This window comes from Nicotiana attenuata, chromosome 1 (assembly GCF_001879085.1).
Source record: "Nicotiana attenuata strain UT chromosome 1, NIATTr2, whole genome shotgun sequence".
Classification (NCBI taxonomy): domain Eukaryota; kingdom Viridiplantae; phylum Streptophyta; class Magnoliopsida; order Solanales; family Solanaceae; genus Nicotiana; species Nicotiana attenuata.
This window is the reverse complement of record NC_031989.1, coordinates 92,665,219-92,680,994: the sequence shown is the minus strand read 5'-3', so window position 1 is coordinate 92,680,994 and position 15,776 is coordinate 92,665,219. Positions and strand designations below refer to the sequence as shown.

The 15,776-nt window shown below is 38.4% G+C and overlaps 1 protein-coding gene, 1 long non-coding RNA gene and 1 pseudogene across 3 annotated transcripts; 1 reads left to right on the top strand and 2 right to left on the bottom strand.

Moving 5' to 3' along the window:
• On the bottom strand, nucleotides 1,221-5,984 carry LOC109238502 (annotated as a pseudogene).
• LOC109230469 (nascent polypeptide-associated complex subunit alpha-like protein 1) lies at nucleotides 9,431-12,751 on the top strand. 2 transcript variants are annotated; one of them, XM_019395972.1, is made up of 4 exons: nucleotides 9,431-9,563; nucleotides 11,136-11,220; nucleotides 12,033-12,157; nucleotides 12,262-12,751. In XM_019395972.1, exons 1-4 carry the CDS (start codon nucleotides 9,504-9,506, stop codon nucleotides 12,592-12,594), a joined length of 603 nt encoding a protein of 200 aa, XP_019251517.1. In that variant the 5' UTR covers nucleotides 9,431-9,503; the 3' UTR covers nucleotides 12,595-12,751. The 2 variants fall into 2 exon arrangements, with proteins under 2 accessions (XP_019251517.1, XP_019251510.1); XM_019395965.1 differs by having other exon boundaries at nucleotides 12,030-12,157.
• Nucleotides 13,313-14,556, bottom strand: LOC109241734. The gene is made up of 2 exons (XR_002070288.1): nucleotides 14,194-14,556; nucleotides 13,313-13,717 (listed from the first exon to the last, which is right to left on the bottom strand). It is a non-coding gene; the product is annotated as an uncharacterized LOC109241734 (long non-coding RNA).

Genomic DNA, 15,776 nt, shown 5'->3' with positions numbered 1-15,776 from the left:
TGATTTTTTACTAACAATTACTTCAGTTTGATTCCTTGCACAAGCTTAATGGTTATGTGAAAAATAACATGCTTGCTTGGTTAGCTTTCTGATTGTCACATTGAATATCATTTATGTTGGGGGCTAAATTCTATTTTCTAACTTTTGCTAACTTACTGCTTTGAAAGGGATGGCTAAGGAGGATCCATTGAAACCCTGGTGAAAACTTGTGATTGGAAGAACTACCATTATGCAAAAATGACCTACTCATATAGTAATGATCGTGTTGGTTTGTTGAATTCATTCGAGAAAGAAAAACTTGATTCGTGTTGCTATTTATTCTCCATTGCGTGCATGTTGGAACAATATATAATAAAGAGCAAACGGTTTCTACATTAGATGTGCCCATCATCTGCTTGTCTGAAAGCAACTAACGTTGTACTACTACTCTCTTTTTTCTGAAACACCTAATGCCTAGGAATGGAAGTGAAGTTTGAAGTTGAAGTTGAAGTTGTATTCTGGACTTCATTCTGGACTTCTTTTGCTGAAATTTACAAGTGCTTGAAAGTTTGTATTTTCTAATCTGAAGTGAGTTCATAATCTTACACATCTTCATCATGACCTTTCCCAAGTCACCTCCAATAACGATGTATGTTTCAGTGTTGTGGATTGATTTGAAGATGTACTTCATCCAGAAATAAATGTGCTTGAAACAGTGTGTGGCGAATGTCATTTGCATCTGTCTTCTGGTGCAATTTGGAGAAGGAAGCAATGATCATTGTGCTTTTTGTGAAATACCCATAAAACTATTTCACTTATGTATTTGTGAAACCATAGCTATTATATTAGGTATTTATTGCTATATAGGTTGTCTATAGCTTATTTGCTAGTTATTTAACATGTAGGAAAATAAAATATATATTATTCAATTTTATAATTATAGTAAAAGAATTCATTTTCACCATAGTTCATAGTAGAACAATGGCTACACTACTCGAGCAGGCTCCTACTTAATAATTATTTAAAAAAAAATTGATAATAAACTCAAACTTCCATATTATTAATTCAGTAGGCGTATCATACATACCAAGTGCACCTTGTTTGAGGAATATTAAGTCTGTTTCATAATTGGGATGCAAATGACCACAAGTAGTTTGCTTGCAAGTTTTAAAAGAATCAGGGCCATTGAACTGTGCTAAGTGCTTCACCAGAAATCTTTTTCAATTTGCATAACTCGTATGTCAATAAGCAGAACAGTAAAGTTGAATAGGAAGGGCAGCAACTGAAGCCTTATAATATCCATAAAGCAGCTTTAAAAGATTGGAAAAATTACATACTAGAAGACTTCCTAGTTTGTTAAGCTCCATAATGGCAGAGACAATAACACCATCTGCACCCTTGAGAGCTTTGACAGCTTTGCTCTGGAAACACCTGCTTGAGTCATAAACCAGCTCGATATCCTTGGGTTCTACGCCAGTTTCATCTACATCTTCATCGTCCTGAGCTAACTGTTGATGGCTCTGGCTTTTGATATAACGTTGCTCAAATTAGGAGCCTTGAACTGCTCAGCAGCTTGACTCTGCAAATTGGTGAGCTCAAATCCTCAATCTTTGGCTCGTCACCAAATATAACGTAAGTGTCTGAACGCGGGGCTTTTGAAAAACATCCGGTTTTGAGATGACAAATAGAATCTGCAAAAGAGAGGATAATAAGGAGAAAGCTAATAACTACAATGTGAGCACTAAAAAACAGAACATGGAGAAAGAAAAAGCAAGAGCGCAATAGACAGAAATTAACTAACATTCTTGCTCTTTCTGACAGTGACACGGCTAACCCCCGGGATTGGCTTCATTCCGAGTTTATCATAGCTTTTCGACTCTTCTTCTCGCTCCTGCTCTTGCTTTGACCTACCACTAGCATCTCCATCTTCTGCCCAGAATTCCAAGCATTTTCAGTAATAAACACAACAATCATCTAATCAACCCACTGTAACATGCATCACGAAAACATTTGGTTTTTTCTCAGAAGGAATGCACACTTTGAGAAGCACAAAGAAGGACCCAGAATCTCCTCCGACAAGTTAATCAGGAACATGGCAATAAATAAGCACCTGAGTTAATGTAATTACTCTTACTTTCAATAAAACCAAGGCCTGAACTGTATAATTCAACAAAGAATGAAGTGATATGATTTCACTCCCTTTTTTTTTTTTTTACTTATATGAAAACATATTCAAAATGGTAATGCAACAGCAGGGAATTGGGACAGAGACAGGATCAATATGAGAGATACTTCCATATTTGTAATACTCCTTTCTATCTCATTCTTATGTGAGACTCTGGACTGATTTATCCTAACTTGTTCAACACACTAATACAATTCAGTAATTTTGAATGCACCTTTTTAACAAGTTTCAAAGAACTCAGGTTAACCGAAGAATTCACTTTTAAATACAGCTTGAGCTCCAATTAATAAAATTCACAAGGAAAAGGAAAATACACAAGCAAAAGTCCTTAATCTCCATAGATAGTCGAACCAAAATTTGGATGAGTGATACTTAGAACTAGGAAATGCAACTAATGCTTCGAAGGCACCATCTTAGAAGACCAAAGAATCATTCTCAAATTATTTTAAATTCTCAAAAAAAAAAAAAAAAAAAAAAAGCATCAGAACCAGCAAATTCAGGCTCAGAATTATGATTATGCTTTTATACTTTTTTTGATAAGTATGAAATTATGCTTTAATACTTACCTTCACATCATCTTCATCTTTGTCATCGTCATCATCTTCATCATCATCATCATCGGGCCTCATCCTCAATAATTGGCTCCTCTGACTACAAAAGAAGAATTATAGCTTGGTTAAAAAACCGATACAGAATATAACATGAATCACACAACCATGCTCACTTGACAAAAGCTGACTTGAAACACCAAAGAAATATAAATAGCTCTAACTTCTAACATTTACCAGTGAACCATTAAAAGCATTTAGAGACCACATATAAAATCTAGAAGACCTTTTCCGTTGCTCTGTGTTTTCTTTGGCTGCGCGCGCGTGTGTGTGTTTTTCCAAACCAAAATTAATCCAATATCCTTAGCAAGGTATAAAATTTTTTTATACTTGTGGAAAACTAGGATGCAGTGTTTCAACTCATTCATGAAAGAAAAAAGCAGAAGATGCTAAAAAATATTGCATCACTACAACAACATTGGAAGGTCGAAGTGACTTCATGGAATTTCTCATTGGTATTAAATGCAAGTACTATTCAAGCAAACAAATATAAGCTAAATTTAAGCTGCTCTAGTACATTTATCACATCAACTTTTCAGGTAATCTAGACAGCAACTTTATTGTACAGGATGATAACTACAACTGATCTTTTGGCCTTACTTTGTCAAAAAAGATGATAATCACTGAACCATTAGAACTAGTCATGAAACGTTGAGAGGAAAAGGAAAGGTGAGGCTTGGAAAGGAAGATGTTTTTTTTAGGTGGGGGTGGGGGGGGGGTGGTGGGGGTGGGGGATTTGTCATGGTGCACTCGGGAAAGGGGCGGACTGCATAGGGAGTCAGAAAACGCAGAAAAAGGGAGAGAAACTAGATATGGCCATGCCTCTTAGAAGGGAAATCAGCATCAGGAGAGTATTGGAAAGGGTAAGATCAGCCAATCAAGATGTCGATTGAAAAGAGTAAGGGGGGGGGGGGGGTCCAATATTGCTCATGGAAGAACCTCATTGCGAGGAGCACATTCCTCCACGTCCTCTATATGGCCTGATTTTAACTCAATTGGCCTGACTTACAACTTGTAACCGAGGATGTCAAATGAGCATAAACAAACTTCAACAATTAAATTTACTCTACTAATAAGATTTAGCATCCATCTAAGAACAATATTGTCGCCTCCTCTTACTGATTTTCCTCTTTACTGATTTCTACTTACCACTAGGATCTCCATTACCCAATACCAAGTTAGAGATCAAACGAAACTGCGACTTACCGTCTAACAATGCAGATTAGATTACAATGGAAAACACCACAAAAGCCTAAAGGAAAACTCAATCTTCACTTAAAAAAGATTGTTTATGGTTTCCCAGACTAAACAAGTTAGTCTCTCTCACAGAAAAGATTCAAACTTCTGCCATAACAGCCTCAAAAGATTCAAGCTTTTGAACAAAAGACCATCTATAATGTCCCACAGTAAAACAAGTGAACAATATTTTTTTGGTTTATCATCTACTTTTCTTATAGATCCCAAAAGTGAAAAAAAAATTCAAACAATACCCAACATTCAATAAGAATATAATAAAACAATAAAATCAAGTTTAAATTGCTATAAAACTTCAAAAACCCTCATACACAAGCTTAAAGGGCCTAAAAAGTTAACAACTTTATGTCTACACATTTGTATGAATACTAAATTGCGGGAAAAGGGAGAATACTTCAATCTTTTGTTGTTCGAGATGAGCGGCTAGGATCTCTTTCTGGGGATTGAGCAGTCATGGTTGCGTTGAGTGAGTGATGATAGAGAGAATTTAGGTTCTTGAATGAAGAAGACAATGGTCCTAAAACCCTAGGATAACCTGTTACTTATTTCCCATTTTCTCTTGGCCCGACCCGAAATGTAGCGGTTGTATAACTTATTAAAAATTAAGTATTAACAAATATTGAAATATTAATTTTGAATTCTTTATGATTTTATCCTTAATTTAGTAACATCAAATTGAAATTAAGTGAAATGAGATTTTCAGTCATCATCATTTTTTTAGAGTAAAATTTATGTCCAAGCCTCACGAGTTGAGACTGTTTTACTACTCTACTTCATGGTTTAAATCCTAATTTGAATTTTAAATACTAGAATGACTTATGTTACACAACCAAACATTGGTTAAAGCTCTTTTTCTTAATAAAGTTTCATTCTATTTAAGGGTGTGTTTGGCATGAAGTTTTTCAATTTTCTCATGTTTGGGTTGGATTAAATGTTTTGCAAAAATATTTTTCTCATGAAGTCATTTTCCTCGAAAAATGTTTTCCATATCAAAAGAAGGGAAAATATTTTTCAAAACTCTTTTTCCAACCTTCCCCATCATATTTTCCATCCCCACCAACCCACCCCCACCCATGCCACACCCAACCCACCCCGTCTACCCCCAACCCCCGCCTACCTCACCTAGGGCTGCTTATCGGGCGGATTGGGCGGTTATTTACTCTTAACGGTTTCGCTTATCGGTTATCGGCTTTTAAATGTATTAATCCGCTAGCCACCCGATAAGATATGGGGGGATTGGTATTGATTTAGCTCTTATCGGGCAGTTTATCGGCCTAATTCAATCTATATTCAATCAAACAATAAACAACAACAACAACTACCCAGTAAAATCCCATATAGTGGGGTCTGGGGAGGGTAATGTGTACGCAGACCTTACCTCTGCCCCGATAGGGGCAGAGAGGCTGTTTCCGATAGACCCTCGGCTCAGAAAGTCGAAAATAAAGTAAGAAAAAACAAAGGAGAGAATTCATTAGTAACTCCAGTAGAAATCGTAATAGTAACAGAAACATAAAAAATGAAAGATGAATGACATGCAATAACAGTGACCATAATCTAAGGCCCGGGGCTAAGACAAACAACAAGAATAGTGTGGGTCCAACATAAACTGTAAGACATCTAAGACCAATCCTAATCCAACCCCGCCTCACCCCCGGAATGAAGTAAGGAAAGCTTTACTACCCCTATCCTACAACCCTAAATGCTTGACCTCCAGGCCTTCCTATCAAGGGTCATGTCCTCGGAAATGAGCAGTCGAGCCACGTCCTGCCTGATCACCTCTCCCAATACTTCTTAGGTCTCCCTCTACCTCTTCTCGTACCCACCACGGCCAACCGCTCACACCTCCTCACCGGTGCATCGAGGCTTTCTCCTCTCACGTGCCTGAACCATCTGAGCCTCGCTTCCCGCATCTTGTCATCCCAAGGGGCGACGCCCACCCTTCTTCCGAATATCTTCATTCCTAATCTTGTCTATCCTAGTGTGGCCCGCACATCCACCTCAGCATCCGCATCTCTGCTACTTTTATCCTCTGGATATGGGAGTTCTTAACCGGCCAGCACTCTGCCCCCATACAACATGGACGGTCTAACTACAACTCTATAAAACTTTACCTTTGAGTGTCGGTGGCACTTTCTTGTCACAAAGACTCTAGATGCAAGCCTTCCATTTCATCCAGCCGCCCCTATGCGGTGACTGACGTCCTCGTCGATCTCTCCATCCCCCTGAATCATCGACCTATAGGTACTTGAAGCTATCTCGCTTGGGGATGGCCTGTGGCCCAAGCCTCACGTCCCCCCCTACATCCCTCGACTCAGCGCTAAACTTGCATTCCAGGTACTCTGTCTTAGACCTGCTCAATTTGAAACCCTTAGACTCGAGAGTCTGTCTCCAAACCTCCAATCTCTCGTTAACACCGATCCTCGTCTCGTCAATTAGAACTATGTCGTCAGCAAAACAATATACACCATGGCACCTCCCCTTGAATATGGTGTCCCCCTTAGAAAATATGCACCTACAAACGGAAGTACTAATTTAGAACCCATATGGGAGTGTTAATCCATGTCTGGCTATAGCTCCCTTACAAATTGAAAACTCACTTAGTTCAATGTTTACGACTAAGATTTCAGGCGCATCACCTTTCATGGTGTCTGTAATATTCATTGTTCATGCCCTGAAAAAGACATCTCTAGCCCTCACCTATATCGTATACTGATGCATTGGCTAACTTATCTTGTCCAGTTCAGTGCTGTTGCATCCTTTATGCATTATGCTTGAGAAAGACTTGTTTATAATGTAATACTACTTCATCTGTATGAGTATTCAAAACATTTGTATGCTTGAATTTGATTCTGAACTTTCCTGCCTTTTGTAAAATAATTAACAAGGATTATGCTACATATTTTTCATAATTCTGATTATTTAGGAATTAGGCGTTAGAACTTAAGAGATAGAGTACTCGAAGAGTGGAAGACTGAAGTGGAAGGGTTTTTGATATTTAATATATATATGGATAAAAATAAATATTATATATTATATATATATATTATATATATATATATATTCTTAACGGGTTAACGGATTATCCGTTAAGAAAATTAAATAATCCGCCCCCAAACCGATAAGCCGTTAATGAAAAAATTTCAATCCTTCCCCGTCCGTTAAACCGTTAACCCGATACCAATAAGCCATTAAGCTTCGGTTGCGGTTCGGTTTTTCGGTTTTCGGTTCGGTTTTGAACACCCCTGTCCACCCACCCACCCACCCCTCCCGCCCACCAAGGGCGTGCCGGTAGCCTACATACAAGCGATCAAGGACATGTATGATGGAGCTAAGACTAAGGTTCGGATGGTGGGAGGCGACTCGGAGCATTTCCCGGTTGTTATGGGATTACACCAAGGCTCAGCGCTTAGCCCGTTCTTATTTGCCTTGGTGATGGATGCTTTGACACACCATATTCAAGGGGAGGTGCCATGGTATATGTTGTTTGCTGACGACATAGTTCTAATTGACGAGATGAGGGCCAGTGCTAACGAGAGATTGGAGGTTTGGAGACAGACTCTCGAGTCTAAGGGTTTCAAATTGAGCAGGTCTAAGACAGAGTACCTGGAATGCAAGTTTAGCACTGAGTCGAGGGATGTAGGCGGGGACGTGAGGCTTGGGCCACAGGCCATCCCCAAGCGAGATAGCTTCAAGTACCTTAGGTCGATGATTCAGGGGGATGGAGAGATCGACGAGGACGTCAGTCACCGCATAGGGGCGGGCTGGATGAAATGGAGGCTTGCATCTAGAGTCTTGTGTGACAAGAAAGTGCCACCGACACTCAAAGGTAAGTTTTATAGAGTTGTAGTTAGACCGTCCATGTTGTATGGGGCAGAGTGCTGGCCGGTTAAGAACTCCCATATCCAGAGGATAAAAGTAGCAGAGATGCGGATGCTGAGGTGGATGTGCGGGCACACTAGGATAGACAAGATTAGGAATGAAGATATTCGGAAGAAGGTGGGCGTCGCCCCTGTGGATGACAAGATGCGGGAAGCGAGGCTCAGATGGTTCAGGCACGTGCAGAGGAGAAGCCTCGATGCACCGGTGAGGAGGTGTGAGCGGTTGGCCGTGGTGGGTACGAGAAGAGGTAGAGGGAGACCTAAGAAGTATTGGGGAGAGGTGATCAGGCAGGACGTGGCTCGACTGCTCATTTCCGAGGACATGACCCTTGATAGGAAGGCCTGGAGGTCAAGCATTAGGGTTGTAGGATAGGGGTAGTAAAGCTTTCCTTACTTCATTCCGGGGGTGAGGCGGGGTTGGATTAGGATTGGTCTTAGATGTCTTACAGTTTATGTTGGACCCACACTATTCTTGTTGTTTGTCTTAGCCCCGGGCCTTAGATTATGGTCACTGTTATTGCATGTCATTCATCTTTCATTTTTTATGTTTCTGTTACTATTACGATTTCTACTGGAGTTACTAATGAATTCTCTCCTCTTGTTTTTTCTTACTTTATTTTCGACTTTCTGAGCCGAGGGTCTATCGGAAACAGCCTCTCTGCCCCTATCGGGGCAGAGGTAAGGTCTGCGTACACATTACCCTCCCCAGACCCCACTATATGGGATTTTACTGGGTAGTTGTTGTTGTTGTTATTGTTTGATTGAATATAGATTGAATTAGGCCGATAAACTGCCCGATAAGAGCTAAATCGATACCAATCCCCCCGATATCTTATCGGGTGGCTAGCGGATTAATACATTTAAAAGCCGATAACCGATAAGCGAAACCGTTAAGAGTAAATAACCGCCCAATCCGCCCGATAAGCAGCCCTAGGTGAGGTAGGCGGGGGTTGGGGGTAGACGGGGTGGGTTGGGTGTGGCATGGGTGTGGGGGTGGGTTGGTGGGGATGGAAAATATGATGGGGAAGGTTGAAAAAGAGTTTTGAAAAATATTTTCCCTTCTTTTGATATGGAAAACATTTTTCGAGGAAAATGACTTCATGAGAAAAATATTTTGCAAAACATTTAATCCAACCAAACATGAGAAAATTGAAAAACTTCATGCCAAACACACCCTTAAATAGAATGAAACTTTATAAAGAAAAAGAGCTTTAACCAATGTTTGGTGTGGTAACATAAGTCATTCTAGTATTTAAAATTCAAATTAGGATTTAAACCATGAAGTAGAGTAGTAAAACAGTCTCAACTCGTGAGGCTTGGACATAAATTTTACTCTAAAAAAATGATGATGACTGAAAATCTCATTTCACTTAATTTCAATTTGATGTTACTAAATTAAGGATAAAATCATAAAGAATTCAAAATAATATTTCAATATTTGTAAATACTTAATTTTTAATAAGTTATACAACCGCTACATTTCGGGTCGGGCCAAGAGAAAATGGGAAATAAGTAACAGGTTATCCTAGGGTTTTAGGACCATTGTCTTCTTCATTCAAGAACCTAAATTCTCTCTATCATCACTCACTCAACGCAACCATGACTGCTCAATCCCCAGAAGAGATCCTAGCCGCTCATCTCGAACAACAAAAGATTGAAGTAATTCTCCCTTTTCCCGCAATTTAGTATTCATACAAATGTGTAGACATAAAGTTGTGAACTTTTTAGGCCCTTATAGCTTGTGTATGAGGGTTTTTTGAAGTTTTATAGCAATTTAACTTGATTTTATTGTTTTATTATATCTTATTGAATGTTGGGTATTGTTTGAATTTTTTTCACTTTTGGGATCTATAAGAAAAGTAGATGATAAACCAAAAATAATTGTTCACTTGTTTTACTGTGGGACATTATAGATGGTCTTTTGTTCAAAAAGCTTGAATCTTTTGAGGCTGTTATGGCAGAAGTTTGAATCTTTTCTGTGAGAGAGACTAACTTGTTTAGTCTGGGACAACCATAAACAATCTTTTTTAAGTGAAAGATTGAGTTTTCCTTTAGGCTTTGTGGTGTTTTCCATTGTAATCTAATCTGCATTGTAGACGGTAAGTCGCAGTTTCGTTTGATCTCTAACTTGGTATTGTTGTAATGGAGATCCTAGTTGGTAAGTAGAAAATCAGTAAGAGGAAAATCAGTAAGAGGAGGCGACATATTGTTCTTAGATGGATGCTAAATCTATTAGTAGAGTAAATTTAATTGTTGAAGTTTGTTTATGCTCATTTGACATCCTCGGTTACAAGTTGTAAGTCAGGCCAATTGAGTTAAAATCAGGCCATATAGAGACGTGGAGGAATGTGCTCCTCGCAATGAGGTCCTTCCATGAGCAATATTGGACCCCCCCNCCCCCTACTCTTCAATCGACATCTTGATTGGCTGACTTACCCTTTCCATACTCTCCTGATGCTGATTTCCCTTCTAAGAGGCATGGCCATATCTAGTTTCTCTCCCTTTTCTTCGTTTTCTGACTCCCTATGCAGTCCGCCCCTTTCCCCGAGTGCCACCATGACCAATACCCCCCACCCCCACCCCCCCAACCCCCACCTAAAAAAACATCTTCCTTTCCAGCCTCACCTTTCCTTTTCCTCTCAACGTCTTCATGACTAGTTCTAATGGTTCAGTGATTATCATCTTTTTTGACAAAGTAAGGCCAAGATCAGTTGTAGTTATCATCTGTACAATAAAGTTGCTGTCTAGATTACCTGAAAAGTTGATGTGATAAATGTACTAGAGCAGCTAAATTTAGCTATATTTGTTTGCTTGAATAGTTACTTGCATTTAATACCAATGAGAAATTCCATGAAGTCACTTCGACTTCCAATGTTGTTGTAGTGATGCAATATTTTTTAGCATCTTCTGCTTTTTCTTTCATGAATGAGTTGAAACACTGCATCCTAGTTTTCCACAAGTATAAAATTTATACCTTGCTAAGGATATTGGATTAATTTTGGTTGGAAACACACACACGCGCGCGCAGCCAAAGAAAACAACAGAGCAACGGAAAAGGTCTTCTAGATTTTATATGTGGTCTCTAAATGCTTTAATGGTTCACTGGTAAATGTTAGAAGTAGAGCTATTATATTTCTTGGTGTTCAAGTCAGCTTTTGTCAAGTGAGCATGGTTGTGTGATTCATGTATATTCTGTATCGGTTTTTAACCAAGTATAATCTTCTTTTGTAGTCAGAGGAGCCAATTATTGAGGATGAGGCCGATGATGATGATGATGAAGATGATGACGATGACAAAGATGAAGATGATGCTGAAGGTAAGTATTAAAGCATAATTCATACTTATCAAAAAAAGTATAAAAGCATAATTCATAATTCTGAGCCTGAATTTGCTGGTTCTGATGCTTTTTTTTTTTTTTTTTTTTTGAGAATGTAAAATAATTTGAGAATGATTCTTTTGGTCTTCTAAGATGGTGCCTTCGAAGCATTAGTTGCATTTCCTAGTTCTAAGTATCACTCATCCAATTTTGGTTCGACTATCTATGGAGATTAAGGACTTTGCTTGTGTATTTTCCTTTTCCTTGTGAATTTTATTTAATTGGAAGCTCAAGCTGTATTTAAAGTTGAATTCTTCGGTTAACCTGAGTTCTTGAAACTTGTAAAAGGTGCATTCAAAATTACTGATTGTATTAGTGTGTTGAACAAGTTAGGATAACTCAGTCCAGAGTCTCACATAAGATGAGATAGAAGGAGTATTACAAATATGGAGTATCTCTCATATTGATCCTGTCTCTGTCCCAATTCCCTGCTGTTGCATTACCATTTTTGAATATGTTTTCATATAAGTAAAAAAATAAAAAAGGAGTGAAATCATATCACTTCATTCTTTTGTTGAATTATACAGTTCAGGCCTTGGTTTTATTGAAAGTAGAGTAATTACATTAACTCAGGTGCTTATTTATTGCCATGTTCCTGATTAACTTGTCGGAGGAGATTCTGGGTCCTTCTTTGTGCTTCTCAAAGTGTGCATTCCTTCTGAGAAAAAACAAATGTTTCGTGATGCATGTTACAGTGGGTTGATTATCTGATTGTTGTGTTATACTGAAATGCTTGGAATTCTGGGCAGAAGATGGAGATGCTAGTGGTAGGTCAAAGCAGAGCAGGAGCGAGAAGAAGAGTCGAAAAGCTATGATAAAGCTCGGAATGAAGCCAATCCCGGGGGTTAGCCGTGTCACTGTCAAGAAGAGCAAGAATGTTAGTTAATTCTGTTATTGCGCTCTTGCTTTTCTTTCTCCATGTTCTGTTTTAGTGCTCACATTGTAGTTATTAGCTTTCTCCTTATATCCTCTCTTTTGCAGATTCTATTTGTCATCTCAAAACCGGATGTTTTCAAAAGCCCCGCGTCAGACACTTACGTTATATTTGGTGAGGCAAAGATTGAGGATTTGAGCTCACAATTGCAGAGTCAAGCTGCTGAGCAGTTCAAGGCTCCTAATTTGAGCAACGTTATATCAAAGCCAGAGCCATCAACAGTAGCTCAGGACGATGAAGATGTAGATGAAACTGGCGTAGAACCCAAGGATATCGAGCTGGTTATGACTCAAGCAGGTGTTTCCAGAGCAAAAGCTGTCAAAGCTCTCAAGGGTGCAGATGGTGATATTGTCTCTGCCATTATGGAGCTTACAAACTAGGAAGTCTCTAGTATGTAATTTTTCCAATCTTTTAAGCTGCTTATGGATATTATAAGGCTTCAGTTGCTGCCCTTCCTATTCAACTTTACTGTTCTGCTTATTGACATACTGAGTTATGCAAATGAAAAGATTCTGGTGAAGCCTTAGCACAGTTCAATGGCCCTGATTCTTTTAACTTGCAGCAAACCTCCTTTGGTCATTGCATCCCAATTATGAAACAGACTTAATATTCCTCAAACAGGTGCACTTGGTATGATAGCCTACTGAATTAATAATATGAAGTTGAGTTTATTATCAATTTTTTTAATCAAATTATAAGTAGGAGCCTGCTCGAGTAGTGTAGCCATTGTCTCTACTATGAACTATGTGAAATTGAATTCTTTTACTATAATTATAAAAGTTGAAAATAATATATTTTATTTTCCTACATGTAAATAACTAGCAAATAAGCTATAGACAACCTATATAGCAATAAATACCTAATATAATAGCTATGGTTTCACAAATACATAAGTGAAATAGTTTTATGGGTATTTCACAAGCACAATGATCATTGCTTCCTTCTCCAAATTGCACCCAGAAGACAGTCATGCAAAATGACATTCGCCACACACCTGTTCAAGCACATTATTTCTGGATGAAGTACATCTTCAAATCAATCCACAACACTGAAACATACATCGTTATTGGAGGTGACTTGGGGAAAGATCATGATGAAGATGTGTAAGATTATGAACCTCATTCAGAATAGAAAATACAACTTCAGCACTTGTAAATTTCAGACAAAGAAGTCCAGAATGAAGTCCAGAATACAACTTCAACTTCAACTTCAACTTCACTTCCATTCCTAGGCATTAGGTGCTTCAGAAAAAAGAGAGTAGTAGTACAACGTAGTGCTTTCAGACAAGCAGATGATGGCACATCTAATGTAGAAACCGTTTGCTCTTTATATATATGTCCAACATGCACGCAATGGAGAATAAATAGCAACACGATCAAGTTTTTCTTTCTCGAATGAATTCAACAACCAACACGATCATACTATATGAGTAGGTCATTTTGCATAATGGTAGTCTTCAATCACAAGTTTCACCAGGTTTCAATGGATCCTCCTTAGCCATCCCTTTCAAAGCAGTAAGTTAGCAAAAGTTAGAAATAGAATTTAGCCCCCAACATAAATGATATTCATGTGACAATCAGAAGCTAACCAAGCAAGCATGTTATTTTCACATAACCATTAAGCTTGTGCAAGGAATCAAACTGAAGTAATGTAGTAAAAATATCATCTCTGTATAAATTAAATTAAATGGAGTTTTATCACTGGCATGTACATATATGAGTTGTCAGTTTTGGTACTCTCAATTCAATGTAGAGCTTTCAGATAAACAGATAATGGTACAGTAAAATTAGAGGTGGTTTACTCTTTATATTCAAACATGCACCCAATGGAGAATGAATACCAAAACGATCAAGTTTTTCTTTCTCGAATGATAGGGAGTGCAAGAGCTATGTAACACAAAACATTCTTTTCCGCATCTCACAAATGATTAGGCGTACATGTTAATCGTAAGCAGTTTGACATTTCCAATGCGACATTACCATGATTTGTTGTAAGAAATGCTGGCTATCTGATCCACCAAAAGCAATTAAGCTTATCAGCTAAATAACAATTAATTCCACATAACTTGGTTGACCTTGGTCCTTGGAACACAAAATTTCTTAGAAGAGCTAGTAATTGAGTGATTAATTGAAAACCATAAAATTCTTACAAAAAAAAAAAAAAATTTGAGCGACGCTAGAAAAAGGCTAATCTTCGAGAAAAGATGGCATCTGGTGACTTGAACAGGGTAAGACGCAACGGAGAAGACTAATGAGCAAAGCACGTCAGAAAGGGATGAAACTTTGATAAAGATAAATGAAGATGAAAAAGATCTAGAACAATTTAGCAGAAGAGGATAGAAGGGAAAGTGAACAGTTAATGCGCTGGATGTTCAATTGTACGGTTAAAGAACACGTTGATGAGGTTATCCTACGAAAAGACAAATATGCCCTCAATATGAAATTAAATACCATGAAGCAGCCAGGTCGAAACCTTGGCTCTTCTAAATAATAATAAATAATAAAAATAATAATATAAATATAAATGTTTACCTTGAAAATGGTAATTACAATTAGATTTGATTTTGTAGTTCTAAAAATACGTGATCTATTTTTATGCTAGTTGTTTAGGCAATATATGCTAAGTAAGAGATTAGAAAATGAGATAAGAGCTAGCAGATAGTATAATGACCAAACCGAAGGGCCGGAAATCGGGGCCTGGAGCTGCCGTATACGGGCCTTGAGGTCGAGCCGGATGCTCGGCTAAGGGCAATCGAGGGAGGATTAACAGTTATGAGAGCTACGATTGCGGCTCTTTATGACCAATAATGAGCAATAAATGAAGAACAATGAATAAAACACAGTGAATGTAAGCAATAAATGAAGTAATAAGATCAAGAGAATATGTTAAGTTAGAAAGCAGGGAGAATGTTCTTGTATATTCAATATGGAGAATGTTCTTGTATATTCAATATGGAGTGTCAGATCTTGTGTGTCCCTTTTACAAAATGATAAGGAACCCCTTTATAGATTAGGGGGAATCCCAAAATAGTACAAATGCATTTATTACAAAGATATGGGGCTGGTATAGCCATTTAATGCCATGATACAGGTCTGAACTAGCCTACTAGGCCTTGTCAGCTCTAGTCGCGCGCTTTGGGAACTGCCCACTTTTTTAACATGACCATCGATCTGTACTTCCCCGAGGTCGATGTCGATAACCCCTCGGTATGGATCTCGACCACAGTCTCGAGGCTTTGGAAACGTGCTCATGAAGCGTCGTAATGACCGAAAATTGGTCCCTCCGATTTTACCGTATACAGATAGTCCCCGCATTTCTTAGAGTGAAACGATAAGAAAAGACTTCGATATCCACCTCCTCGAACTTCCCGAGATGATGTCATGCTTATGACGTAAGCCTTTGCGATAACCGAGGCGTCCCATTGGTTTATCTTTCCAGAATCATTCAATGTACCGCTGGATTACCTTCTCCAAAGCGATAATATTGCCGCCGGTTCATTTCCCTTTATATGCGTTTGCGAAGAATCTGATTGCATGACTCTACCGATCGGTACGAATGCCGA

What these genes read in the sequence shown, in the direction of transcription:
- LOC109230469 (XM_019395965.1), top strand. Translation starts at nt 9,504, where the DNA reads ATGACTGCTCAATCCCCAGAAGAGATCCTAGCCGCTCATCTCGAACAA. An exon ending in TCGAACAACAAAAGATTGAA is followed by an intron (nt 9,564 to 11,135) that starts GTAATTCTCCCT and finishes CTTCTTTTGTAG; the next exon opens with TCAGAGGAGCCAATTATTGA. An exon ending in AGATGAAGATGATGCTGAAG is followed by an intron (nt 11,221 to 12,029) that starts GTAAGTATTAAA and finishes AATTCTGGGCAG; the next exon opens with AAGATGGAGATGCTAGTGGT.